This window comes from Solea solea, chromosome 10, assembly GCF_958295425.1.
Source record: "Solea solea chromosome 10, fSolSol10.1, whole genome shotgun sequence".
In the NCBI taxonomy this organism is placed as follows: domain Eukaryota; kingdom Metazoa; phylum Chordata; class Actinopteri; order Pleuronectiformes; family Soleidae; genus Solea; species Solea solea.
The window spans coordinates 24,248,127-24,275,705 of record NC_081143.1 but is presented as its reverse complement, the minus strand read 5'-3'; the positions used below and the strand labels follow the sequence as shown (position 1 = coordinate 24,275,705).

General features: G+C 40.8%; 1 protein-coding gene across 1 annotated transcript; it reads right to left on the bottom strand.

Moving 5' to 3' along the window:
* Window positions 1–435: 435 nt before the first annotated feature.
* On the bottom strand, window positions 436–24,923 carry LOC131467361 (MICAL-like protein 2). The gene is made up of 16 exons (XM_058641217.1): window positions 24,499–24,923; window positions 21,253–21,301; window positions 16,473–16,614; window positions 16,205–16,392; window positions 15,850–15,977; window positions 12,755–15,487; window positions 12,353–12,630; window positions 10,999–11,062; window positions 10,405–10,523; window positions 10,207–10,271; window positions 9,709–9,832; window positions 8,834–8,936; window positions 7,064–7,137; window positions 6,841–6,955; window positions 4,578–4,624; window positions 436–2,987 (listed from the first exon to the last, which is right to left on the bottom strand). Exons 1-16 carry the CDS (start codon window positions 24,639–24,641, stop codon window positions 2,911–2,913), a joined length of 4,449 nt encoding a protein of 1,482 aa, XP_058497200.1. The 5' UTR covers window positions 24,642–24,923; the 3' UTR covers window positions 436–2,910.
* Between the last annotated feature and the right edge of the window lie 2,656 nt (window positions 24,924–27,579).

Sequence of the window (27,579 nt, the reverse complement as noted above, 5' to 3'; positions counted from 1 at the left end):
AGAGTGTGCAATATAGAGTGTCTTATATTATCTTCTCAGCACAACCTAGGCAATCTAATTTTCACAAACTAAATTAACACACCTGAGCAAAAAGCACTCAAAATGTTTAAAATCGGATTGAATTTTTGATATTTGGAAATGCGTCACAGTTCAAAGTTCACTTGGCCTCGTTTTTATGAACAAAAAAAATATTTTTTGTGACTTCTGTGCACAATTATTCCTACTTTATATCACAACTAAAAATGTCATCAAATGAGACATGAGAAGACGGAAAGAAGCCTGAATATGTGACCTATAAACACACACACACACCCCCAGGACGTCCAAATAAGGAGTTGTGTATTATTCTCACGGCAAACTACTATGAGTGCACCTGTGGCACAGATCCGTGCCACGTGAGCACTAAAGGAGCACAAAAATATACGAGTGGAGAAATCTGGAAATCTGGTGTTCTTTAATAAAAAAAATTTGCCCCCTGCCATTGTTTTTCACAGTGTTTTCTTTAAATTACACTTTAATTAACCTCCATTAAACGGAAATAATATACTTGCTTTTAATCAGCGTTGATGTTACATTGTTTTGTGACATGCTGAATAACATGTGGCCAGTTATAAACACAACATGAGAGACATTAACAAGTGTTAATCAAAGATGTGTGTTTTGTAAAGGAAAAGAGAAGTTTTAGAAAAGAGTTTGAGGCAACAGAACGTATCCAATAATATATTTGGAATACTAATTAAAACAAAAGCACTGCGTTAGTGACAGGACTTTATCTCAGATCTTCAGGGGTTCCTGTTCTGATCAGCGATGACATGTAAAGGCTCATGCTGCCTCCTTGTGGTTGAACAGAGACAATGCAGGTTTTCTGAAGCAGCTTCTCTGCATTAAAAAGACCGAGTTTTCACGAGTAGAAACAAAAGCAACATGATCCATTAATAGCACTGTTTTAATAAAAGCTGAAAAACATTTGCTACAGTTTATCGTTATTATTTAAAATTCAGGCCAGTTTCATTAAATATCAGAATTTCGAGAGCGAAATCTTGCACAATATTCACAGCTGAGCAATTTAAAATTTAGTGTAGGTATATATATATATATATATATATATATATATATATATATATATATATATATATATATATATATATATACATACATACATACATACATACACACACACACATATATAAAAAACAGTACCAACTAGCTCTGTTAAAAGTGCGCATTTTGTTCGCAACACACAAAAAATGACAAAATACACTTTTACATTACGACACAGAAACACTTAAGATATAAGCATCATATTCAGATCCAACATGGACCAGTTTAAATGTTAGACGTCCTTCAAACGTTTAAGTACAACATGATATGTGTACAATACCACATGTGTATTAGGGTAAAAAAAAACAACACAATTTCCAGTGACTTTCTTGCACATATGTTGAAGTACTTGTCAAATGATTAAAGTGTAATATGTTAAAGTGCATATTGCACACACACACACACACACAGCACTTGCTTATTTCAATTCATTTACATTTGAAATTCATTTTATAGGAACCATACACTCTGAATAATAAACAGCTGTTGTTAAAAGGTCAAGTCTGTACACACACACACACACACACACACACACACATACACACACCATCAGTGGTTTGTCATCCCTTAAAACAGGGGTCTCAAACTCAAATGACCTCAAGGTCACAGAGTGTCGAGTCTGGTCAAGTGCAAGCAGTAGAGGCGGTGGCGATATGAGCTTAAAATTATGTTCTGTCACAGTGTCACAATAACGACATTTCACAGAATTCCAAAATGAAAGAAGTCTTTGTTTCGATAGGGTAAGATATACAGTTTACAATTAAAAAAAATGTAATTAATGAAGCAAAATGGATTTGTAAATTTAAAAAGACAGTTGTGTGAAGTTGTCAAAGGACAAAAACATGTAAGTGTTGTATTTCTATGTAGTTAAAGGAGATCGTACACACACAGTTTGACATGTACAGGACAGCAGCTACAGGGTCAGGAAGGACATCAGTGATACTGTACATAAGCATCAGTGACACTGTACACAAGCATCAGTGTTACTGTACATAAGCATCAGTGATACTGTACACAAGCATCAGTGTTACTGTACACAAGCATCAGTGATACTGTACACAAGCATCAGTGTTACTGTACACAAGCATCAGTGATACTGTACACAAGCATCAGTGATACTGTACACAAGCATCAGTGATACTGTACACAAGCATCAGTGTTACTGTACACAAGCATCAGTGTTACTGTACACAAGCATCAGTGATACTGTACACAAGCATCAGTGTTACTGTACACAAGCATCAGTGACACTGTACATAAGCATCAGTGATACTGTACATAAGCATCAGTGTTACTGTACACAAGCATCAGTGATACTGTACATAAGCATCAGTGATACTGTACACAAGCATCAGTGTTACTGTACACAAGCATCAGTGATACTGTACACAAGCATCAGTGATACTGTACACATCAGTGAGGAGATGTGCCTGTGTGTGCGTGTGTGTGTGTGAGCAATAAGTAGACAGATTAAGATTAAGAAGGGGATTAACTAACAGGCAGAGCAGTGAACTCAATCACAACACAGCTGGTGAGTCACTGACCCCTCAACATCATCTTTATGGCTTCTTGAGGGTTTAAGGCTTAGTTTAAGGGTTAGGGTCCTCACTACAAATACTGTGCAAACGTGTGTGTGTGTGTATTTGTTACCTCTTTAGGACAATTGCTAGGCATAAATACTGACCTTGTGAGGACCAGTAGTCCTCATGGACACAAATACCTGATTGTAACGAGGCAGAGCCTAATTTCTGAGGAACTATAGGGCAAATGGCTTTGAGACGTGAACAGGAGCAGCAAACTGGAGCACATTCATCCCTCCTTCTTGTTTCCCCAGCCAAAGATTCTGGCCACCGATGACTTTTTCTTTGGTTTGTCTTTCTTTATATCTGAAGGAGAGGACGACACGTGGACAGAGAGGGTTCATTATAAAGGTAATTAAACAGGTAATCATAGCAATCTCATTTCTCATATTTACATACTTAATAGTGCAAAAAGCGCTGAAACAAAGACATGAAAATGCAGTTGGCAGTGGAAAATGATGCTATTTTTTTAAATGTTTTCACAATGATGGTGCTGTAAATCATTTCTGTACTAACATACTGTTGTGTTTGCATTAAGAAGATTTATCACACAGCCACAGACCTGAGATGAATTATTGTCCTGTACGGCAACATGGTGGGACTCAGAAATTACAACATGACTGATGTGGATGGTTGATGCTGGTACCAATATTACAGAGAAAGGGTCTGATACCAATATATCAGCTTGCAGTATAATATAGTGTAAGCTGATACAGTGTATTGGTATCCTTAGATATGATCGGTATCATCATCAAACCCTTAACAAAGGGATGGAGTTGAGGCTTTGTCTTAATCCAGTACCCAGACGACAACAGTAGGGAATTGGCTCATTTAGTTAATCTACAAGAATATTTTGGATACCACTTGAAATAGTTTTTATCATTGTCAAATATGTACAAGAGACTCCAACAACAAACTTTTACTTAAATTGTCAATTAATCTGCCCATTTGTTTTACAATAGACCTTTTTCACAGCAGTGAACGACGGCCGAGTTCCATTTAGCTTCCTCGGTTTCTGGGTGAACGCTGGCTCACTCTCTGACCGTTTTAGTAGTGCAATTTTTTTTACTTTGTAATTTTATAAAACTGAGAAAATCCTTATATAACAATAACAGGAAAAAAGAACTTTCAGGTCTTCTTTCACTTCAACAATCGACCAACTGATCACTTTGACTCTCTCAGGTTCTTTTTATGTGTGACACTCAAATCAGAGGCCCTGTTGTCATGGTTACTGTACACACACACACACACACACACAACTGTGAGAAATACAGTGCACGTGTTAAAGTGAACTCGGAGCGTGAACGACCTGTGTGAAACTTTAAGCATTAACTTTATGAATATCATTAAATGGAAAACGGCCGCTCTTTAGCCCGTAATCGGCATTTGCTCACTGTAACGTAATGAACTCCACGCCCAAGTTCCATAAATCTGCTCAATTTCAGGCGGCCCCCGCTCCAGCGGCCATGAATTGCAAATGAGGGGCGGCTTAAACGTGGGCTCTATCGAGGGCCAAATGAAGCGGCTGCATTATCCATTTGTCTAATAGGAACGCCACCGCTTTTTGTTTGATGCTTTCTCCATTAGCAGTCATTAGATCGAATGAGATGAAAAACGTCACACAGTGGCACCTTTAAAAAAAAAAATTAAAAAAATAAACCAGCAGCACAGGTTTCAGACACACACACACACACTGAGACACACACAATTCCATAAACCACAATGAGAATTCTATCTGCTTTAATTAGTGGCACCAATGATGGAAATCCTTGATTGGGTCATTTATAAAGCAGCTAAGCTGCAGCGACGCCGCGGCTGTGTGGTAACTAATGAACAGAGCAGGGAGTGTGTGTGTGTGTGTGTGTGTGTGTGTGTGTGTGTGTGTGTGACACTCACTGAAATTCATCATCATCTTGTTTAGCTCCTGGTCCTCCTCTTCCTCCCTGAGAAGGTGAAGCAACAGCACATGCATGGAGGAAAATGGAGACGGAGCGATTTAGAGGGAGGAGGAGGCAAAGCAAGGGAACGAGGAGGAGGAGAAGGAGGCAGCAGTGCAGGAACAAATAGGATGTATTAGGGTTGCGTAACAATAATCATCACCAGTACAATAAGACTGACACCTAAAGATATAATATGTGACATTTCTGCATTAAAATATCTAAAAAAAGTGTACTTTCATTAGCTTTCTATACAAATATTAATAAATGTATGTTTTTATTCCAGGTAATAAACGGTTTCCTTGGTCTTTAGCTTTGTGGAGCTGCTCGTATTCAGGTTTCAGGGCTATTCAAATGGCGGCTCGTGGGCCACATGCAGCCCATAAGCAACTTCACAGTGGCCCAGCCTGTGGTTCCACCACAAATAAGTGCAGAAATAACAAGAGAAACAAGTTTCACTGTCCCTCAAAGGTTCCTACATCAGTTCCTACAGTGATCTGATAGGTTTGATAGCAGCGTTAGTTCTTTTGTCTTCTGTTAAAGGCACTTTGCGATGTTTGTGGGTCATATATGATAATATGTTCATATTATTATTTTAAAGAGTAACAAATGCTGTCGCTAATATTGTGCCTTTTTTAATTAATCATCAACTATTTTGATAATCAATCAATCGGTTTGAGTGTTTTTAAGGAATTAAAACAGCTTTGTAAATGTGAATGTTTTCTGGTTTCTTTGTTCCGTGTAACAAAGAAATCATTAAAACTGAATCATTTTTCGGTTTTTGGACAAAACAACGACATTTAAGAAAATCACCCTTTCCAGGTTTGAGAATCGAAAATGCCAGGAATGCAGTCCTGGCATTTTTTAAAGGCAACCCCCCCAAAACAGGACTATTACATTTTGCACAACAAGCTGCTGCTGGTTGTGCAGATATTTCACAATAAAAGCCTTGTCGGGGGGGCGGGGGACGAAAACAAGCAACAGAAATACTTGAGTGCTTTTAATTTGAAACACAGGCACAGGACGCGTAGAGAGAGCGACAGATGGTCGCTCTGCTACGCCGAGGTTCAACACCTGTAGTGAGACGTCTGATCATACTCGTCAGAGCAGAGAAAGGGAGAGAGAGAGGGAGAGAGGGAGGGAGGGTCGATCAGTGTCACACTTTTTTTTATAAACAGGTATATGGAATTTAAAAAAATATAATAACGAAGAGCAACTTCATTCAAAACGATGAAGAGGATCAGTCACTTCATCAGTAAGTGAACCAAAGCTCATGATCCAGGGATGTCAAACTCTGACTGCTGTTATTGTTTTGATTGAGAGACAGACATGGTATATTATATTATATTATATTATATATAACACACAGAATGTCTTTGTATGTTTAATCTCTAATTTGTGAAGTGTTTGTTGATTTCTGTCCTTAAAAGACATTTAAAACCACTCTTTCTCACTCTTACCACTCTTTTGCGGGTACTCTTACTTAGATAATTCAAAAATAATAATACTGATAATTAAATAAAGCATCCAAGCAAAATAATTATTTCATAAATAACTCAATAAACATTTAAATGGAGGTTCATAGACTGAATGTTTATGAACGGTTTTCTTCAACTTTCACCCAGTAGTAAAATATTTGATCTTTAATTAGTTGATGTTTAAATATCCATGGAAAGTTACATTGTGTCAACGTCGCTCAGTCCTATCATTTGTAGCATAAAGAACACACAAAGATGGTGTCTTTGCTTGTATTTTTGTGACTTTTCACTTTCTTATTATTTGTTTCTCCCTCTATAGAATATCCTGATTACCGCTTGGTCAAGTGTGAAAACACTTTATAAACTTGGCTTTTAAAATGTGGTATATAAATAAAGGTGTGATCATTATCCTTATTATTATAGTGATAGCATAATTAAATAAACATATTCACACTTTTCACACATGTAGGAGACTGTAAATGGTCAGTATCTGATTTTTTTTTTTATATAGGTGTGACTTTTGGGAAAAAAATAAAAATAAAAGATTCATTTTGGATAGAACTGCTCATGTACGGCTATATATTTAAAGGTTTTACATCCATATCACCTGAAATCTGTGGACAGTGCAGTGCTGTCTTTGCACATTTGGAGTAAAATGTAGAATAAGCGATAACGGAATAGTCGTATTAAGTATTTGGAGATGTAGAATTATGTTGTAAAAGAGCTTCACAGAGTCATTCTCACCTGAGCCTGTCCTCGTCCAGACCTTCCACGATGGCGTTCCTGTCGTTGACGATCTCCACCAGTTTGTCCATCAGCTGCTTTTCCCTTTTTCTTTCCCAGGATGTTTTCAGACGCTCTGCACACACACACACACACACACACACATTAAATGATTAATATTGAATTATTGTCTGATGACTGTTGTGTTGTGTGTTGTTATGACGGCGTCCTCCTGAGCCCTGACCTGGTTTATCCATCAGTGTCCTGAGCTCCTGCTCCACACTGGGCTGCTGCTCCTCCAGTTCCTGAGTTCTCCCTCTGCACACGACAAAGACAGAACACACAATTATCTCACGGTTTTTATTTTTGCCTTGTTTAACACATATCTATCATTTGAAGTGCCAACTCTCTCCCCTCTCATTCATACACGTCGTCAGTGGATATTTAACATGTATAAGGTTTTTTACTGTTTGTTATTGTTACCTTGTCGTCGTCTCCTCTCATTACATGATAATTCTCCACTGCTGCTCTGACGCAGACACACTTTCAATCGCCGCCAGTTGATGGCTGCGCGTTTATTTATTCTGGGGGGATTTTTTTCTCTCCACTGTTTCTTCTCTCTATAATATTGTAAAGGTTTCTGCCTCACTATGTACAGTTCCTTGACATAATCCAATCCAATTTCATTTATAAAGCACATTTTTAAACCACAGGGTGGACCATAGTGCAGTACATACAGTACAATCAACAATAAGAGGGCTAAAAACACACATAAAAACCAATAAAAGAAGCATTTAAAAATAACAATAATAATAATTTTTAAAAAAAAAGAAGATTTTTGACAAGGGTGTCAAACATACGGCCTGTGGGCCAGAACCGCCCCAAACGGAGTGTCCAATCCGGCTCACAGGATGAATTTGTGAATCTATTCATAATGTGATATACTATTTTTTTCATTTCCAGACACCTGTGACTAAATGTTCTGTTCCGTTGTAGATCCACTGTCATCTGTAAGTTGTTATGCACATGTGTAAATAAATAAAATGACAACATAATATCGTTGAAAACTGCACTTATTTTTCTCAAGAAATTTGAGAGATTTGAGAGAAAGATCTTGTCGTTCAGAGGTTATTATGCTATTATTTTACTGGTCTGGCGCTGCCCGTTTTAACACTGAAGGTCGCTGTTGTTGATATTTCTATGCGTATATCACCTTTAAATGCTAACTGATACTCTCCATCAATTACATCTTTTTACTGCGATAAAGCTCTGACTCTCATTTAGACTCTGTCACCAATACTTGAGTAAATGTGTACATGCAGCTGCTAAGTAAATCAGCCAATAGGAGGCCCCCTCTTTCATTTTTTTTTTTTAAAGTGACCTGTGATTGGTCAAAGCCTCCCATCATACAGTTAGCCAGATTTCCTCAAGGCTGTAAACTGAGTCTAGAGGAGATGCAGAAGGTTAACACTCTGCAGGATCATTTGACTTATATCATCCTGAAAAGGTTATTATGGAATTATATATATATCACCTAAGCCCAACAAAGAAAAAAATATCAATATTTCTCTTATTGTCAGTAAATCCAGGGGAAAGAACCAAACCGACTTTGTGTCAAATCCCAACAGTTGCTCCTGAAAACAGATGTTTAAATGGTGAGGACAGATTTGGTTGGTGATGGTTTTACAGTGAGTTCTTACAGCAGCAGGACTGTGTATACACAACCCAGTCAAAATCTACTGAGCTGTATTAGTCTGTAGCTGCTCCTCTCCTCTCCTCTCCTCTCCTCTCCTCTCCTCTCCTCTCCTCTCCTCTCCTCTCCTCTCCTGCACCCCAGCCAGTGAGTGCTGCTCTGTCCTGTTCCAGGACATCCCGCAGGGAGGGAGGGCACTGGGAATTCAAACTGTCAACCTTCTGGCCGCAAGTCTGTCTCACTGATCGCTATAAAGTGTGAGGCCCCTTCTCTGAGCGTGCATGCGTGTGTGTGTGTGTGTGTGTGTGTGTGTATACTCACATGTAAACCAGTTCAGACTCCCGGCGCATGGCCACCTGCTTGTTCCTGATCAAGTTGAACCACTCGACCATGAGCCCATCCATGAGAGAGTCATCTTCACCCTCTGACACACACACACACACACACACACACACACACACAGAGTAAATCCCAGAAACACATTCAAACTCCACCAAATCTGCCTTTTTTTTTCTTTCTTTTTTTTCAAAACGTTCAAACCATAGGGAGTGAGGACATTTTGACATGTCCTCACATTCACATTAAACAGACCTTTTGAGAGTTAAGACTTCGACTTAGTTGCAGTGTTGTAATGAAACAGTAAGTACAAATACTTTGTTACTGCACTTAAGTACAAAATTCACATATCTGTACTTTACTTTGTTATTTATATTTCTAGCAACTTTTACTCCACTACATATCCACTGACTATCTTTGTTACTACTAAATCAAATCAGAAGAAGAAGAGTTGGTATTATGGTCTGCATTTAGATAGAGCTTTTCTAGTCTTCATGAGTGTCTTTGCTCAAGGACACACATATACTAACAGAGCCAAGAACTGAACCCACAACCTTCCAGTTGAAAGACAACTCGCCCTACCACTGAGCTACCATGACTCAATACTTACTCCCCACTACTTTTGATACTTAAGTACAGTAAATGTCATGCACTTTTACTTAAGTAATATTATAAAAAGTGACTTCAACTTGTACCAAAGTCATTTTCTGGTAACATACTTGTACTTTTACTATGTAAGTATCACTTTTAGGTCATTTAGAAAAGACTGTTTAGTTGTAATGGTTACTGTTAGGGTGAGGGAACACATTATGTCTATGAGTGTGTGTGTGTGTGTGTGTGTGTGTGTGTGCTCGTCTCACCTTCTTCGCTGCGGCGGAGTTTCATCTCCAGCTCCACTCCTCTCCTCTCCAACTCATTCAAGCTCTCTTCGATGTTGTCAAGTTCCTTTAGGATGTCTTCTTTGGGAATGTAGTCCTGCTTCATCTGTTACACACAGTTAGAGACAATGCTTACAGTTCAGAGCAGTATGACATCAAAGCGTGAAAAAAGGATTATTAAGATGAGTAAAGAATATCTTTCATTACATTCAGAATCAATGTTGTTTGGTAAAGTGTAAATAATACAGCAACGTGTTATTCATAAACTGACTGACTTATTTATTTCATGTTTTATGATTGACATTCATTTCAGAGTGCAACATTGCTGTTTCTAGTTAATTCCCTTAAAGTAAGGTTTTTACCATTTATGTCCTTAATAAAGTAAGAAAACTGCCTGATACTGTGTCTACTGTGTGTGTGCGTCTGTCTTGATGTCTTTTCCTATAGAATATTTTCTTTACTGTAATCTAAATCCCGCACCTTCACATTCTTTGACTCCGTCTTGGTGCCATTTGCAGTTTGTTCTCCAGCACCGTTCTGAAATCCTAAAAAAAAGAGAGAAAACATAAATATGAAGAACGACAGGAGAGGTTGAATAGCCATTTGAACAATCTTTAGGATTTTGTCCCTTTAGTTTTGTCTAAAAACTAAATTAGAGAATAATTGACTAGCCTTTACCCTTTGATGGTGGTGGAGTGATAGAAATGATTGGCTTAGAGACATTAGAGGAGGACGAGGAAGGCCCGACAGAAAGCTGGTTACCCCGCGGTTTAGCCGGCTGTGGAGGACTCGCCGGTCTGTGGATAGAGGAGCAGGAAAAGAGAATCAGAACATCAATGTCTTCATGGGCAGTTTCTCTTTTTTTTTTTTTTTTTTTTTTTAAATCTGTCCCCTCCGGCCCAGAGAGCAAGAGGAAAGAGGAAAGGTCATGTAGGGAGAGGAACTCGGAGCACTGAGCATATGTTGCACCACAGAGGACTCGACACAGTCATGACACCATTTGGGGCTCACATGCATGAGGTGGAAGAGCTGTGCCTGAGAGCTCTGACCACCAGAGACATGTGGAGGAGCAGCAGGTTCACGCTCCCTGTGGGAGGGACAGTTGGAGACACGGATGGACGACTGGATCAAAGGATGGATGAATGGACAGGGGAAAAAAATATCCCTCATACAGAAAAATGCTTGGTGATGTAGATCCGCCCGTGACGCTGCTCATGTTCCAGATTAGAAGAGTATTATAACACAGTGACAGCAGAACACAAAGAGTCTTACTTTGTTTCTTTGCCGACAGGTTTGAGCATCGACCTCCAGTCGGCAGGAGACTCGTTCTCTGATGCTGTCGAGAGCAAAGACATCAATGGAAACGTCAGTGTTTTGTCACTTCCTGGTAAAGTTGGAATAAATTTACATCAAAGCCAATAATCTGACGATTAACATTATCCTGAATAATACATTAATAAGACATTACTTAATTTGTGTTCACATTTACACTAATCACACATTTACATCATATCCACTGCTCTGACTTCTTCAATATCATGTTATAATATGATTAAGATGAACAGTATATGTGCATATTCACATCATATATTAGTATTATTAGGTGTCGGCACGATACAGTATATCGTATAAAATAATATTGGGATTGTTGTTTGAAAGATGTGCAAATTGACATTATCAAGTATCAGTTACTTCACAAAAGGATGAAACGCGCACTGAGACTCATGAGCAGAATTCAGCGTCATGTGACCACGAGTGGGCTTACGTGATCGCGAGTAGCCACTAAGTTTTTGAATTGTTTTATTATTTGCTCTTGCTTGTGTGTGTATGTTGCATAATTTACCCCAGTCTTTCAATTTTTAGACATTTTAAAGTAAAAAAGATTTGTTGTTTTCCTGAAACATTGTGTCTATTGATGTCATCTGTAAGCAACAATTAATGAGTTATAACTCAAACAATTAATTCTTAAAGGATATCGATTCTCGTTATTGTCAAAAGCCACAAAAACACTGAGATATTACTTTTTGCCCATATCGCCCACCATGAATTAATATTAATTACCAACTAAATGTCATAAAAGTATAAAACACATTGTGACTAGAGGTAGAACTATGTTCAATATCATCTCATTTCTAATGCAATTTCTATCTTGGTTATTAAAACAATGGTAATAAAGAGATACCATTACAATAATACCATGCATTTCTAGGGTAATATCCAGGCAATAACTTAATATTTAGAATAGACTACCATCAGTGTAGCTACATATTACCTACATATTAAAATGTTTGAGAGTCACTATAAAAAAATACTATATTATAAAATTGAAATTCTTCTTCCCTTATGTCTGACAAACATTTTTTCTTTATATGGTAATGACTATGGCAGTAAAACGTATTACCATCATGACAAAATTATTGCACTTTTACCATATTATAAGTGTACCTGTAATGTAAATTGTTTATTTACTGTTTTATTGCTTTGGGCTTATAACTTGAGTTGCTGTATCATATAAATATATTAAGTATTTTGTGTAGGTTTACAGTTTATGTTAATATTGAGCACAACTAGCATGTTCTTATACATACAACACAGCTGCAGAGTTCAGGACATGTTTGAATTTAACCTGAGGTGTTGGGTGAAGCTTTGACAGGCTTCGGGCTCCCTCTGTCTGGAGTCCTGGTTCTCAGTTTGCTCCTGACGGTTGGACTTGGAGCAGGGCTCGGAACCGGGCTCGGAACCGGGCTCGGAACCGGGCTCGGAACCGGGCTCGGAACAGAAGCTGGAGCAGACTTTGGTGTGTCCAGAACCTTCAGGTCAGCGAGGAGTGACGGGTCAGCCCTCAGCCTCACTCTCCCTCTGACAGCCGGTGTCTCCCTCTTGGGATTCTCAACTTGAGAAGGTCTGATTAGAGGTGAGTGAAGAAATATTGTTATTATTATTAGTAATACCATCATTCACCAGCAGAGGTCAGGCCAAGGCAAAATATACAGAAGAGTAAACTCATGTTTGAGTGTGGTTTACTCACTTCTCAGTTTTCTTCAGTGCTACAGTCGTCCATGACGGTGTCATGTTGTTGTTGTTGTTCTCCTCAGCCAGTTTCTTGGAGAGAAAAGCTGCTGCTTCTGCTTTGGTTTTTTTGCTCTCAACGTCTGTCGGTTTCAAACGCTCCTTCCCACCTTTGACAGCGGCTTTAGCTCGGTCTCCACCTTTGTTCAAGTTTGGGCTGGTTGCCTTTTTGCCAGCATCATCAAAATTTACAACCACAGTCACAGTCTGACCTGCTGTAACCTCCTGGACCTTCCCACCGGCAGTGTGCATCCCTTTATTTATGTCCACATTAATAGATGAAGTCTTTTTCTCTTCATTGCTAGTGTTGCTGTCCGACTCGAAGAACTTGAGCTTGGACTGCATCGTCTTGGCTGCTGTGGTTGAGGTGCGAGGTGCAGGAGTTGGCCTGCTGTCGATGATTCTGGTTGTAGCAAAGGTGGACTCGCACGCAGTCCGTGCCGCAGTAGGTTTGGAAGCAGAAGCAGTCTGACTTTCTTTAGAGGTGGAAGAGACACCTGAAGCAGGCCTGGAAGGAGACGAAGACCTAACAGTGGTGGAGAAGCTAGATGGAGAAGAGACACCTGAAGCAGGCCTGGAAGGAGACAAAGAGGAAACAGTGGTAGAGAAGCTAGATGAAGAGACACCTGAAGCAGGCCTGGAAGGAGACAAAGAGGAAACTGTGGTGGACAAGCTAGATGGGGGAGATACACGTGAAACCGGCCTGGAAGGAGACGAAGACCTAACATTGGTGGACAAGCTAGATGTGGAAGTGACACCTGAAGCAGGCCTGGAAGGAGACAAAGACCTAACATTGGTGGAGAAGCTAGATGGGGAAGAGACACCTGAAGCAGGCTTGGAAGGGGTCAAGGAGGAAACTGTGGTGGAGAAGGTAGATGGGGAAGAGACACCAGAAACAGACCTGGAAGGAGACGATGACCTAACAGTGGTAGAGAAGCTAGATGGAGAAGAGACACCTGAAGCAGGCTTGGAAGGAGACAAAGAGGAAACTGTGGTGGACAAGCTAGATGGGGGAGAGACACGTGAAACTGGCCTGGAAGGAGATGAAGACCTAACATTGGTGGACAAGCTAGATGTGGAAGAGACACCTGAAGCATGCCTGGAAGGAGACGAAGACCTAACATTGGTGGAGAAGGTAGATGGGGAAGAGACACCTGAAGAAGGCTTGGAAGGAGACAAAGAGGAAACTGTGGTGGACAAGCTAGAAGGGGGAGAGACACCTGAAACCAGCCTGGAAGGAGACGAAGACCGAACAGTGGTGGAGAAGCTAGATGGGGAAGAGACACCTGAAGCAGGCTTGGAAGGAAACGATGACCTAACAGTGGTGGAGAAGGTAGATGGGGAAGAGACACCTGAAGCAGGCTTGGAAGGAGACAAAGAGGAAACTGTGGTGGACAAGCTAGAAGGGGGAGAGACACGTGAAACCAGCCTGGAAGGAGACGAAGACCGAGCAGTGGTGGAGAAGCTAGATGGGGAAGAGACACCTGAAGCAGGCTTGGAAGGAAACGATGACCTAACAGTGGTGGAGAAGGTAGATGGGGAAGAGACACCTGAAGCAGACCTGGAGGGAGACAAAGAGGAAACAGTGGTGGACAAGCTAGATGGGGGAGAGACACGTGAAACCGGCCTGGAAGGAGACGAAGACCTAAGATTGGTGGAGAAGCTAGATGGGGAAGATACACCTGAAGCAGATCTGGAAGGAGACGACGACCTAACAGTGGTAGAGAAGCTAGAAGGGGAAGATACACCTGAAGCAGGCTTGGAAGGAGACGATGACCTAACAGTGGTGGAGAAGGTAGATGGGGAAGAGACACCTGAAGCAGACCTGGAGGGAGACAAAGAGGAAACAGTGGTAGAGAACCTAGATGGAGAAGAGACACCTGAAGCAGGCTTGGAAGGAGACAAAGACCTAACAGTGGTGGAAAAGCTAGATGGGGACGAGACATCTGAAGCAGGCTTGGAAGGAGACAAAGAGGAAACTGTGGTGGACAAGCTAGATGGGGGAGAGACACGTGAAACCGGCCTGGAAGGAGACGAAGACCTAACATTGGTGGAGAAGCTAGATGTGGAAGAGACACCTGAAGCAGGCTTGGAAGGAGACAACGACCTAACAGTGGTAGAGAAGCTAGAAGGGGAAGAGACACCTGAAGAAGGCTTGGAAGGAGACGATGACCTAACAGTGGTGGAAAAGCTAGATGGGGACGAGACATCTGAAGCAGGCTTGGAAGGAGACAAAGAGGAAACTGTGGTGGACAAGCTCGATGGGGGAGAGACACGTGAAACCGGCCTGGAAGGAGACAAAGACCTAACAGTGGAAGAGAAGCTAGAAGGGGAAGATACACCTGAAGCAGGCTTGGAAGGGGACAAGGAGGAAACTGTGGTGGACAAGCTAGATGGAGAAGAGACACCTGAAGCAGAACAGGAAGGAGATGAAGAGGAAACGGTAGTGGAGAATCTAGATGGAGAAGAGACACCTGAAACAGACCTGGAAGGAGATGAATAGGAAACGTTGGTGGAGAAGTTAGATGTGGTGCTGGGTTTGTCCATCCGCCATGTTGGTCCCTGTCTGGAGGGTGTTTGCGCAGGTGTGGTTGTGCTGGTTTTCGTCATGTCTGGTAGTGGAGTGACTTTGGAGACCGGGCTGTTTGTTGAAGAATTTCTAAAAGATGCAGTTGAGTTTGTTGACAGTAACCTGAGAGACAGAAAGTGCAAAAGTCATGATACTTTTCTGATTACATAGATTTCCACCATGAGCAGAAAGACCCACACACCCTTGACCATTTTTTATTTTCTCAGGTGTAGTTGGTAATTCACCAACTCAAAAGTCTATCTCAAAGTTAATATTCAACCGGTGATTATGAAACAATAATTGTAAATGCTGAAGCAGGAAACAGTGGCAGAAGTTACACATTGGAACTTTGAAAAAAATCTATTAATGCTTCTTTGTTGTGTTTTGTTTTAATCAACAGTCCTTCATAATTGTACAAATGAACTGTAATTCATTATTATGACTGTTCTGGAGACACAGAATACACACTATAGTGAGGCTCTTACTTTGCACAGTTCCTGTGGTAGAGCTTTCCGTCCACTAGATGTCGCTGCACCAGGTGAACGTGCTTGTTGCAGGAGACACATTTGTTACTCAGTGTGCCCGTCTGATGCGGTGTCTCAACTGGAACGTCCTACGAGAGAGAGAGAAAGAAAGACGTAAACAAGTGAGAAAAAGAAAATCCTCTATGACAAAAGACCAATGCATTACTCAAGTTCCAAGTGTTGAGGTCATCACTGATGACATCATGGACTTCCTCATCAGACAACTGACTGCAAAGAGATGGTTTTTCTCCTCTTTGCTCAACCCTGAGCTTTGTTCCTAACTTCCCGGGGTTTATTTCAAGTAGTCAAAATGTACCTTGGTGATGTTTCTGGTTTGTTTTGGTGAAGGAAAATGCCGTGTGATGTTGGAGGAGGGGGGAGGGCTGTTCTCTCTGGCAGGTTTGGATGAGGGAAACACTTTGGCCACCACTGGCTGGTTCTTCTTTCCAGGCGGTTCGTGTGGGGTCGGCTCGGCCGGACGCTTTATACCTCCCATCCCACCAACTGTGTGCAAAACGTTACACATTAAATAAAGACGTACTTGAATTATGGAAAGAGAGAAGGGGTGAGACAGAGTTACTCACTCGGGGAGCGTCCGTGGAAGTAGTTGTAGTACTGCGAGACATATGTCAGGATACTGAGGCGGTCGGGGACCTTAAGAGCGACCATGTCTTCTGCGTCCAACAGAGCTGGAATTCCCAACTCATCCTCCGCGACGCTGAACGCCTGCAAACAACATCGACTTTATCCAACCACCCAAAGAGAAACTGGAAACTGGAGCAACTGTGGCTCCGTGTTTGAATTACTTTACATAATTCAAACAAGACTTCTCAATCATCTTCTACCGCTTTATCCTCCACATGAGGGTCACTGGTGCCAATCCCAGCTGACGAAGGGTGAAAGGCGGGGTACACCCTGGACGGATCACCAGTCCGTCCATCACAGAACCACATAGATTAAGAAGAGAGAACATGCAACTCCACGCAGAAAGGCCCTTGTTTTCCGACCGGGTCTCTTTGCTGCAAAGGCAAGCGTGCTAACCACTACACCGACCATGTGGCACACAAGACTTCTAATGTCTGCAATTAACATTCAATGGCAAGAATGAGATTGTTACTTGTCCCACAGCAGGGAAAGAAAAGGAAAGCATAAAGATGGTTTCCTTTCATTTTCCTTTTCTTGTTGACATCGAGTCAGGATAACTTTGGTGTCCTGAGTAGAATAAGTTTGCCGAGTATGTTTCATGGTTGTTGTAACGGCTGGACATAATTCTAAACTAGAATCCCCTCATGTGGTTGTTTGCCTCCACCGACCAAATCAGTTTTATTTCCAGACTCAAAGTAATGCACTTTTACATTTGTGTCAAATTAAAAAAGGATTCTCTTGAGGTGTTTAACTATGACATTTTAATGGGTTCATCCTTGAGTTTTCTGTCAAAACATAGTAATGTTCACAAAAAAATATCACCATGACCATCAGAACCAAATCTTTGAGACTGGACGTGGCCCCCCTGTGACTGAGGTCAATTTAGAGTGTCCAGTTAACAATGAGCAATGAGGACTGGGTCTTTGCTCAGGAAGCTCCCCAGCCCTTGACCTGATGGGGACTCGAATCGACAACCCTTTGGTCATAAGTTAAACGTTCTCATGGGCCGCCCCTTTGTACCAAATTTGTACAATAATTATAAAAACATTGCACTTTTCCAAACAGTTTGAAACAGATCAATCAATAAAATGACCAGAGCTGAGACTGAGGGATGGGAAGTGGTCAGTATCGGTATTGGTCAAAATCACTGGATTGGATATCGGACAGATAAAAAGGTCAAATCCAATCCAATGATTTTAGCGGAGTCATGTTTGGGCTGTTTATTACAACAATATTTGTCACACAGTTGGACAGTTATGTCTTTGAAATGACTCAGCATAAATGTGTTGTCAACAGCTTCATACATTGATAAATGGTCTAAAACAATGACTGCATTGGACTAATATTGGTAGATACTCGGGTTTGTGATATCTGTATCAGTATCGGACACAAAAAAGTGGTATCATCCCATCCCTAGTTAAGATGTGTTTAAAAAAACAGAGAATAAAAGAGATTATGGAACTTGTTGATCTACTTTTGTCAGTGTCACAGAGAGTGTGGGCTCTGACTGAAAAAGTCTGGATTGACAGAACTTCTTTCTGACAGCATGAAACGTGGCTACACACATACACACACACATACCTGTCTACCAGGTGTACATTAAACTGCGCATCATATAGATGAGGGCGTATTATTTCCCTCCTCAAACAAAGCGTTGTGTTATCTGTGTCTCGATTCTCCAGATCTTCAACAAAAATCCTCCAAATGGCCAAAATATGAAACCAGATTAAATCTACACTTGGTGGTGTGGTGACAGACTAGTAAAGCGAGTCAGGACTAGAGTCAAACACCTACACAGGGAAAGAAAAAAAACAACAAGCAGAGACAGGCCGACAAGCAGCCGAGGCAGAACTAAATCAGTATTCACAGGATCGAGGAGTCATAAAAACTCTGTTTCCTCTGTTTACTCTGCTGCGCCCTGTGATACGGTGATGTCACACAGCTTTATGCCCTTTTAATAACAAGCCTGTCTTCTCAACTTTGTTTCAACGACAAGAACAAGAACAGTTTTCTGACAAACGACTGTACGTCCAAGCTGATATTTTGTTTATTACGTCGGGCCATTATCAACAGTTCCAGAGTGCAGAGAGGAAAATGAATCAGGACTGAAGCACCCAGCGTTTGTCAGTGACTCCTCCGCTCTCTTCTCCTTTTTACGTCTGAAAATTCACTTGCTCATAATCATGTGGTGCTGATGCAATATCCACATGAACATGTCGAAACAGGTCACGACCGCAAGGTATTACTTTTGTGATTGATTAGTGATTTTTTTTTTTTTTTGATTTTTTTGCTGTTTACATGTTTTAAAAGTGTAATTTCTTAGATTAACATCAGCCTCAAATTAAAGATCCACTTTGACAATTTTTGACATGAGGTCCACCATCAACTTTATGGATCTTCCCACTCATCACCATCATCCTCATTTCTTATCACATAACAAAATTTCACACTGTGGTCATGTGATGTCATGAATGTGAAGATGATGATGTGTTTAAAAGTGTTTGGAAAAAAACTAGGAGTTAACATCAATTTATCAATAAAAATACTCAGAAACAGTTTCTATCCATCTGCCATCAACTGTTTAAATGCTGCTCAAGTAGATATTTTGATCTATAGTCCATTTATGTTTACGTACATCACTTACATCTCTTTTAAATCACTTAATCATTCTTTCATCATTCAGCACACCCCTCGTTTATGTTTTCATATTTCAGGATGTGTGCAATAATTGTGTCTGTTTGTGTGTGTGTGTTTGTGTCTCTTACTTTTATATTTCTCTGTTTGCACTGGAAAACCTGCGCTTTTTAATTTCGTCACAATGACAATAAAGATTCTGAAACAGCATGACTGAACAAAGCTTCATGCTTTGGGATAATTAACCTACAACAAGTAGGGTTGCAAAATTCCAGGAATTTTCAAAATGGGAAACTTTGTATGGAAATTAACTGGGAATTAATGGGAATAAACTGAAAATCTAACTTAAATATAACATATTGTAGCACATTCTTGGCTAAAACAATCAGATTTGATGCAAATACAGTTGAAAATCAGTGCTATTCCTCACTCTCACACACACGTGCTGTGTTCCTACAGGATTAGGAATGTTTTGCTGCACATTCCTGCTTTTGTTCTTCAATGAAAGAATCGATTGTTCAAACTAATTAAGCACTGATAAAGTTCTACTCACAAATGAATCTGTGTCGTGTTGTTTAATTGTATCATCTTGCCTGACATGTTTGTTTATGACAAAACGCAATGTTTACATATTTGTATAACCCTTCAATCTCATCAGTTCCCATAAATGTCCACAATTGTCCGACCCTATTCAAGCCTACCTACAACAGAGAGGAGATTCGCCTGGTGACACAAATGGGTGGTGGACAAATTTCACGAAAAACCCCTGCCAGTATAAAAAACAGTATAACTTAACAGGACCACAAACTGTAGCTTTAAATAAGGTCAGATAAAAAAAAAAATAATAATTAACTAAAAATCATGACTTTCAAGACTTTGAATTAGGGATGGGAATCGCTATCGGTCCGATACTGGTCAAAAAATCACTGGATCAGTCATGTTTGGCTGTTTATTTCTTCTTTTTGGGGAGAACAGTTGGCACAAATGTGTTGTTAACAGCTTTATACTTTCAGAAATGTTCACTGTATCGGAATGATATCAGTAGATGCTCGAGTTTTTGATATCGGTAACAGCATCGGACACAAAAGTGGTACAGGGACATCCCTACTAAGACGTTAGTATTTTGATTAACAATGTGTTAAATGGCACCGACACCCTGGTAGTTTAAAGTCAGGGATGTAAAATAAAACATCAAAATATTAAATTCACAGAAATACATTTTCACATTGGAGATTAGGTGAGATGGAATTAATCCAACAGACAACTATGTTACTCTCGCTAACAGTCATTAGGACACTACTCATCCATGTGTAATAAAAACCCAGCTTACTACGGTCAGTTTATACTCTCTGTATATTGTCTGCATGATGCACAGTAAGTGTCATCCTCTCCCAATGGATGGACCCGAAGCAAACTGATTTCTGATGCTCCTGGTTGGACAATACATTGGGATGGATGAGAATGAGGGATGAGTTACGCCAGCATGGAATGCCAGAGCAATGCAACCCTCATTTAAATATGAATGGAGCCCCATTTGTGTATGAATGAGCAGAATGCACACACTAGTCCTCTCTGCACACACAGAATGTGGAACGAACGCAGGGTTACGCATGTTTGACAAACGTGAACTTTTGACATTGTGCTCGAGGAGTCAGGAGATGAATTAAAAGTCCAGGGTGTGCAGGGCGTAACATTTAATATGAATAAAATACTACTTGGGCTGTGAAGTTTTTGATCTGAACTTTGCACATGATTTGATTGGCCGATGCTTGGAAAGTTCATGGAAAGACATTGAGGAAAAAGGCAGGCGCACACCCTGGACAGGTAAGGACCTTTAAGTCATAGGGATTAATCCTCTGGGGACCATGAATGTCTGCACCAAACTTGGTGGCGACACAGTGAATAATTGTTCAAATATGCCACACTCTTCCAAAGCAGTAGACCGACCATCATGCACGGAGAAGACGGAGGCCGGCAGCAGAGTGTTTACATAAAACTACATCATGTGGATGATTCAATACACCTAAAAATAAGAAAGAAGCCTTTCTAACAACAGTGGACATGGAGAACGTAAACAAGTCTTACCAGTTTGTTGTTGTCGTAGACATTTTCCTTCTTCAGTGAATCAAAATTGCTGCAAGAGAGGACAAAAAAAACCCAACAACCCCATGAGTAATAAAACGCATTCCACATTCATGTGTTTACAATCTGTCTCCACCAAAACATGTGTTATTCAGTCACCCGCGTTCGCCTTTACATCCACATACATCACGAGTGTGTCAGCGTCACTCTGCAGTGACACGACCGCTGAGTCACTGATCTCATGCCGCAGCCACTGAGAAAGCCAGCATTCATCACGCTCACGGACGTAAACTGGAGCTAAGCCTGTAATCAGCGCCGAGCGCTTCTATGCATGTATACATGAGCCTGTTCTGTCCTAAGACCTGGACCGGAGACAACTGGAGCAGCTGGAACTTCTTCTGGAAATGAAATTAAAAGTTCCATCTGTCACGATGAACTCCCTGGAACACGAATCACGCATCTGTGTGTGTGTGTGTGTGTGTGTGTGAAACAAGCCTAAGACAAAAGGTCAGAGCTGATGATTCAAGTCTGATCTAATGTGGAAACAACTGATTCAGAGCCAAGCCTTATCAGCTGTCAATTATTAATAAGGACTATTATTAGCAAGCGGGAATTCCCTGGTGGTTTTCAAAAAAAGAGCTAAGTGAAGAGAAAGCAAAACATTCTACATTCTCCACTTCTAGCTTCTCAAACATGGCGTCCTGCTGCGATTAACTGTATTTTACCGGCGTAAACTGAACATCACACGTTTATCACCGACGCCTCACACAATTAAGCCTAAAATGAACATTTTAATCAAGAATTATGGAGGAGCTCAGTTGGACGTGATCAGTAACACTAGAAGAACAACATGTCCAGATTCCACAGCACTTGGTGTTGGCTTCAGATCGACGGCTAAGTTCCAGTAAACAGCAAAACAGCAGAAATGACAAGTATTTAAAGACAACATCTGAAGCGCTGCGTGTTGTCCAGGTAACCGTATGTGTCGTGTGTGTTGGTTTTTGATCATTCAACCCAGTCAGAAAGGATAAATTCTCAGGTTTCAAGTCCTTATTTGAGGTCTGTATCAAGTTTAAATATCAGACAATCAGACAAGTGCTGATTCAATGGTTCCTTTGCTACACATAACAAAGAAGTCATGAATGCAGGACATTTGAGAACATCATCCTTTCCAGGTTTAGGGAAACACTCATCAGTGGACCAAACAAGTACTCGAGAAAATAATAATTGATTATGAAAAGAATTGTTAGTTGTGGCCCTTGATGAAAAAAAAATCCATACAGACATAAAAACCTCTGCAGACGACACATACACGGACACTAATATTCCAAACACTGACCTAATTGTGACATATTTACGAGAGCTGCTACCCGAATATTCCATTTATATTCCTGTTTACACATGATGCAGCATTCTCTGATTATGACTCACATCCACAGCACAGCCAAATTCCTGCTGTGAAAACTCTTCATTAGACATGGAAGTCTGACGAGATGTGTGTACTTAACTTAATCTGATCATCGCTGATTGTGTCTCACTTTAATGAGGTTAAAGTAATCAGGAAAATGCTGTTTACATGGCAATAATCTATTCAGATTTACAAAGATGGATATCAGTCATTTGACTACAAGAAATGATTTGAGATTATCATGTTAACATAATAATATTGAACGTATACCCATGTTTACATGTCACAGAACATAATTACTCATGGGAACTTTTCCGAGGAACCCAAGAACTAGAATTCTCCACCTAATGGCCGTCTAATTCCTACTACTGTCTTAATCTAAGAGATTAATATCATAATAGTGCCGTCCATGTAAACAAACCATGTCTCTCTCTCTACCTCAACATGTCATAACTTCCTCAGCAACAGACCACAGGAACAGTCACATCACTTACACTGGAGTCCCGCACGGCTGCATCCTCTGCCACTTCCTCTACACCACAGTCCTCAAACCTGTGGCCCGTGGGCCACATGTGGCCCCCCAACTGATTTCCTATGGCCCGCCACTTAATATGGAGTTATAAGATATTTATATATGGGTCTTTTTTTATTTAAAGAATCATACATTTTTAAATTGTGAACAATATATGGTTCCATTTAAAGAGAAAACCCTTTTATTTTGAAATTCTGTAAATATTGCCATAATTATCATTATTTCGATAAATTTTTATCTATTATTGCGATTACTTTTCACTTCACTGGTCTTATACTGACACCGAGGACATTTGAGTTGAAGACCCCTGCTCTACACTAAGAATTTGTTATTTTTACACAAACGCCAGTTAGTAATATTGATTTTACACATTCCTTTTTTCACGCCAGTATTGAAGACACGCGCGTGCCAGGCGCAGAAGCAGCGGGCAGCACTTATCTGCACCCAGGGCAGGGATTGGGTGTCTTTCTTAGGGGATTTGAACCCGGTGACCCCTCCAGTTAAAGCCCAATTCCTTTTCCTCTTGGCTGCCATGAGCTGCCCTTAAACACATCAGCTCGTCACCCGTCATCACATATTATACTCTGCCACACTGGGTCTGCCTCACTCACTCACATTAAATCTGTCACAGCTCATCGACTCTCGTTTCTTCACTTGACGAAAGAAACTGGTTAAAACATCTATCAGTCTGATCTTAGTCAGATTAAGGTCAACAGTCGGTTTATTGGTGTCCACTTAAAGCTCCTCAGCTGATCCTGCTTTTCCTAAAGACCCATGAAGTTTTCTGTCTAAAGACAGACTAACAGTAAACATACTCTCACTTTAATCAGATTAAGGTCAACAATCGGTTTGATGGTGTCCATGTAAATCTTTTTAAATCGGATTAAGGTCAACAATCGGTTTGATGGTGTCCATGTAAATCTTTTTAAATCAGATTAAGGTCAACAATCGGTTTGATGGTGTCCATGTAAATCTTTTTAAATCGGATTAAGGTCAACAAGGTTATTGGTGTCCATGTAAAGAGTGAGCTCCACATCTGATCCTGTTTTTTTCCTACAGAGCCATGAAGTTTTCTCTCTAAAGACAGACTTTTCACTTTAATCGGATTAAGGTCAACAATCGGTTTACAGAGCCATGAGGTTTTCTGTCTAAAGTCAAACTGCTGCGGAAGTTTAAACTCTAACGCACAAAACCCATAAACTGTTCCCAGTATAAACAACCAGAAGTCACAAAGGGTGCGTTTAAAAGTGTCGGACACTTGAGTTCTTACCCGGGTTCCTGCGTAAGTTGTAGTTGACTGCTTACTTACATGAGATCGGGTCTGTGTTTGTGGATGAGGGCGCAGAAAGCCAGTCCGTCCCTGAACGACGTGGTCATGTTGGTGATGGTCACGTCCCGGTATCCGTCGCACTGGATCCGGCACCACTGCTGCAGCGCCTTCACGGCCGCCATCCTGGAGCTTAGATCCGCATACAACACACAGCAAACACGGAGCTTCTGCTGGAGCCGAGTGAAGAGCGCTGGAGCCTCCGCGGTGGACTCAGCCAGATACGCGCCTCCTTCCTTCCTTCCTTCCTCCCTCCCTCCCTCTCTCTCTCTCTCTTAACAAGAACACAACTTCAAAACTTTCCACAGACTCTGACGGGACACGCGGAATCCGGGAAGTGACAGAGAGCAGAAGTGTGTGTTTGTGTGTGAGAGGGATTCACCTTCGACTCCCGAGAGAAACACCTGTGAAAGGTCATGACGCTGCATGGGTGGAGTTCTCTTCTTCCCTTTCTGTTTCTTTTAACTCTTTCTCACCGTGTGTGTGTGCGTGTGTGTTACACTGGCCCAGGCCAGGTGTGTTTCTAGAAACTTTAGGGCCCCCCAGGCAAAAGGAACCTGGGGCCTAAGGAATACTTAAAGCACTGTGTCACGCTTGCGTTTGGTAGGCGGGTGCGACGACATTGAACGACATTGAACGCGACACAACGTTGTCGTTTGTCACCTTCTGTGAGCAGAAGCAGAGCATCACGTCAACAACAATGCACTGAGGCAACATGTGACACAGCCCCATGTAAAACAAACACACAACATTTCTGTTAAATCCTCCGCTGATTATGCCTGAGTGCAGCTTAACAGGTTTTCAGATGCATGCAAACACCTGGAAAACGTTTTAATGTCATGAGGTCATTGAGTTTACGCCCATTGTACAATTTTAATGAAAGTCACCAAACGAGAATTCTGCTCCCACAATCAGCTGCTAAATTGTATTTCCTGTTCATCATCTTATTCGAAAACTGGTCCAACTGGTAGAAAATAATAATAATAATTTTTTTTTTACCTTAAAATAACAAACTTGTTTTGACTGTCACTGATTTATAAAAAGGTAGAATATGGCCGCTTTCATTTCCACTCTCAGTTTCATGAGCATGTAGCAGAAGTGTGTAAGTCATATGTGCTGTAAAGTCAACTTTTCACATTCTTTTCACTTTGCATAATAGACTTTGTTTTCCATGTTCTTCTCTTGGTCACTGGGGCTGTGTTTCTGTGGCAAAATTACAATTCAGTTAATGTCAGAAAGGAACCACATGACACCGCATCAACAATGAAGAGACTAATGTTCACTTGCTGTCTATCAGGATACAAAACTCTGACCTGATAGTGTTGTTGCTTCCCTGTGACAGTGACAAAGCAGGAACCACTAACGACATGTGTGTGTGTTGATACTCAGAGACTCAAACTGCCAGAGTCAGGCCCAGAAAGTTCAAGAGTAAAGCCTGTGGTACACTTCTGCGCACATGCAGCATTGCACGACCCTGGACCCTGGACCCTGGTATACTCGCACGTCAGGTTTCCAGTAGTATCCCACAAGGGCGGTACAAGTCTGGACACAGGGAATAGGAAGCATTCCTGCCAAAGAAGAAGAAGAGAACAATGCTGCAGCTACCTCGGACATGTCTGGTTTGAGCAGGTCTGGGGAGTCGGGGTGTCAGCCAGGTCGAGGTTTGGATGGCTACCCTTGGCGACTATTTCTTCTGTTGTCAAAATGGTTTTTCTGCTTGGTGAGCGGGGCTTAATACTCTACCTACTGGTGGGGCGGAAGTTCAGTTTGCACTCTTTGCGTACAGTTCCAAAGTTGCGTGTTGATGACGCAATTTTGCATATACCAGGCCCTTAAAGCTGAACTGACACTTCAATTTCATTAAAAAGCTGCTTTCATTGTCACGGGTTTGCTACAGCAGAAGCAAAAGTTACATAGACTTGCTTTAATCCTCGCAGATAACTGCCAAAATTACATTTATATATATATATATATTTAATTTCACACATGGATTACTTATTGAAAATATGAAAAAACAATATTTATGGTGACATTTTACAGATTTTCAAAATAAAAGTGTTTGTGTTGATAAATACTTATTTATGAAACATGCATCCATCCATTATCTACCGCTTTATCCTCCACAGAAGTGTAAAAATTAAACAAAAATAAAAAAAAACCTACAGAAATATAATGACTTGACAATAACGGATGGTGTCCGCATGTGGCCCACGGGCCGCGAGTTTGCCACACCTGACTTACAGGTTGATGAAACAAAATGTCAGCGCACAAACAAAAAGCTAAAAATAACAACATATTCATCGTCCCGTTTCCCCTCAACATAACCACATTTAAATATTTCAGCTTAACAGATAATCAGGATCAGATTTACAAACCCGCCGTGTTTACACTTGCATAATAAATAAATCAAAAACAACACAAGGCAGTAACCTCAACACTGCTGAGTCACCTCACCGACACACTGACAAATTTCACCCGAACACACTGTAGGTGTGGCCTTATTTACACGTGGGTCACCAAAGGAACACATTCAGATTGGTTTAAGGGTTTTTTAAGGGTATGTGTGTAATACTTTCAGTAAAGTGGAGGATTAAGTGTGAGACCAGGAAACCAGGTGTGGTCGTAGCTTGTGTAAGTCCTGTTCTGTCCCGTCCTGTCCCGTCCTGTCCCGTCCTGTCATGTCATGTCATGTCATGTTACGTCATGTCATGTCTGCTTGGGTGTGTTAAAGGAGGCGGGCGGTTTCTTCTTTTCTTCCTCTAATCTCAGCAGTTACCTGACACCTGCACACGTGGTGCTCGTAAGCAGCAGACTCCATTCAAACACGCTGATCTTTACTTTCACCTCATGTTGTATTGGGTGGTTTATTAGTAATTTACAGACAGCAAGATTTCAGTGAAACGTAAAGTAACCTTAATTAGAACAAGGGGGCCAAGGAGCCTCTCAGACCTTTTTTAAAACGAATTGTTTTATAATAATTTCATTTTCATTGTCACAATTTGTAATTTTTTAAATGGCAATGTAACCAAATCTAAGCCACGCAGGAGTGAAAAACGTCAAATA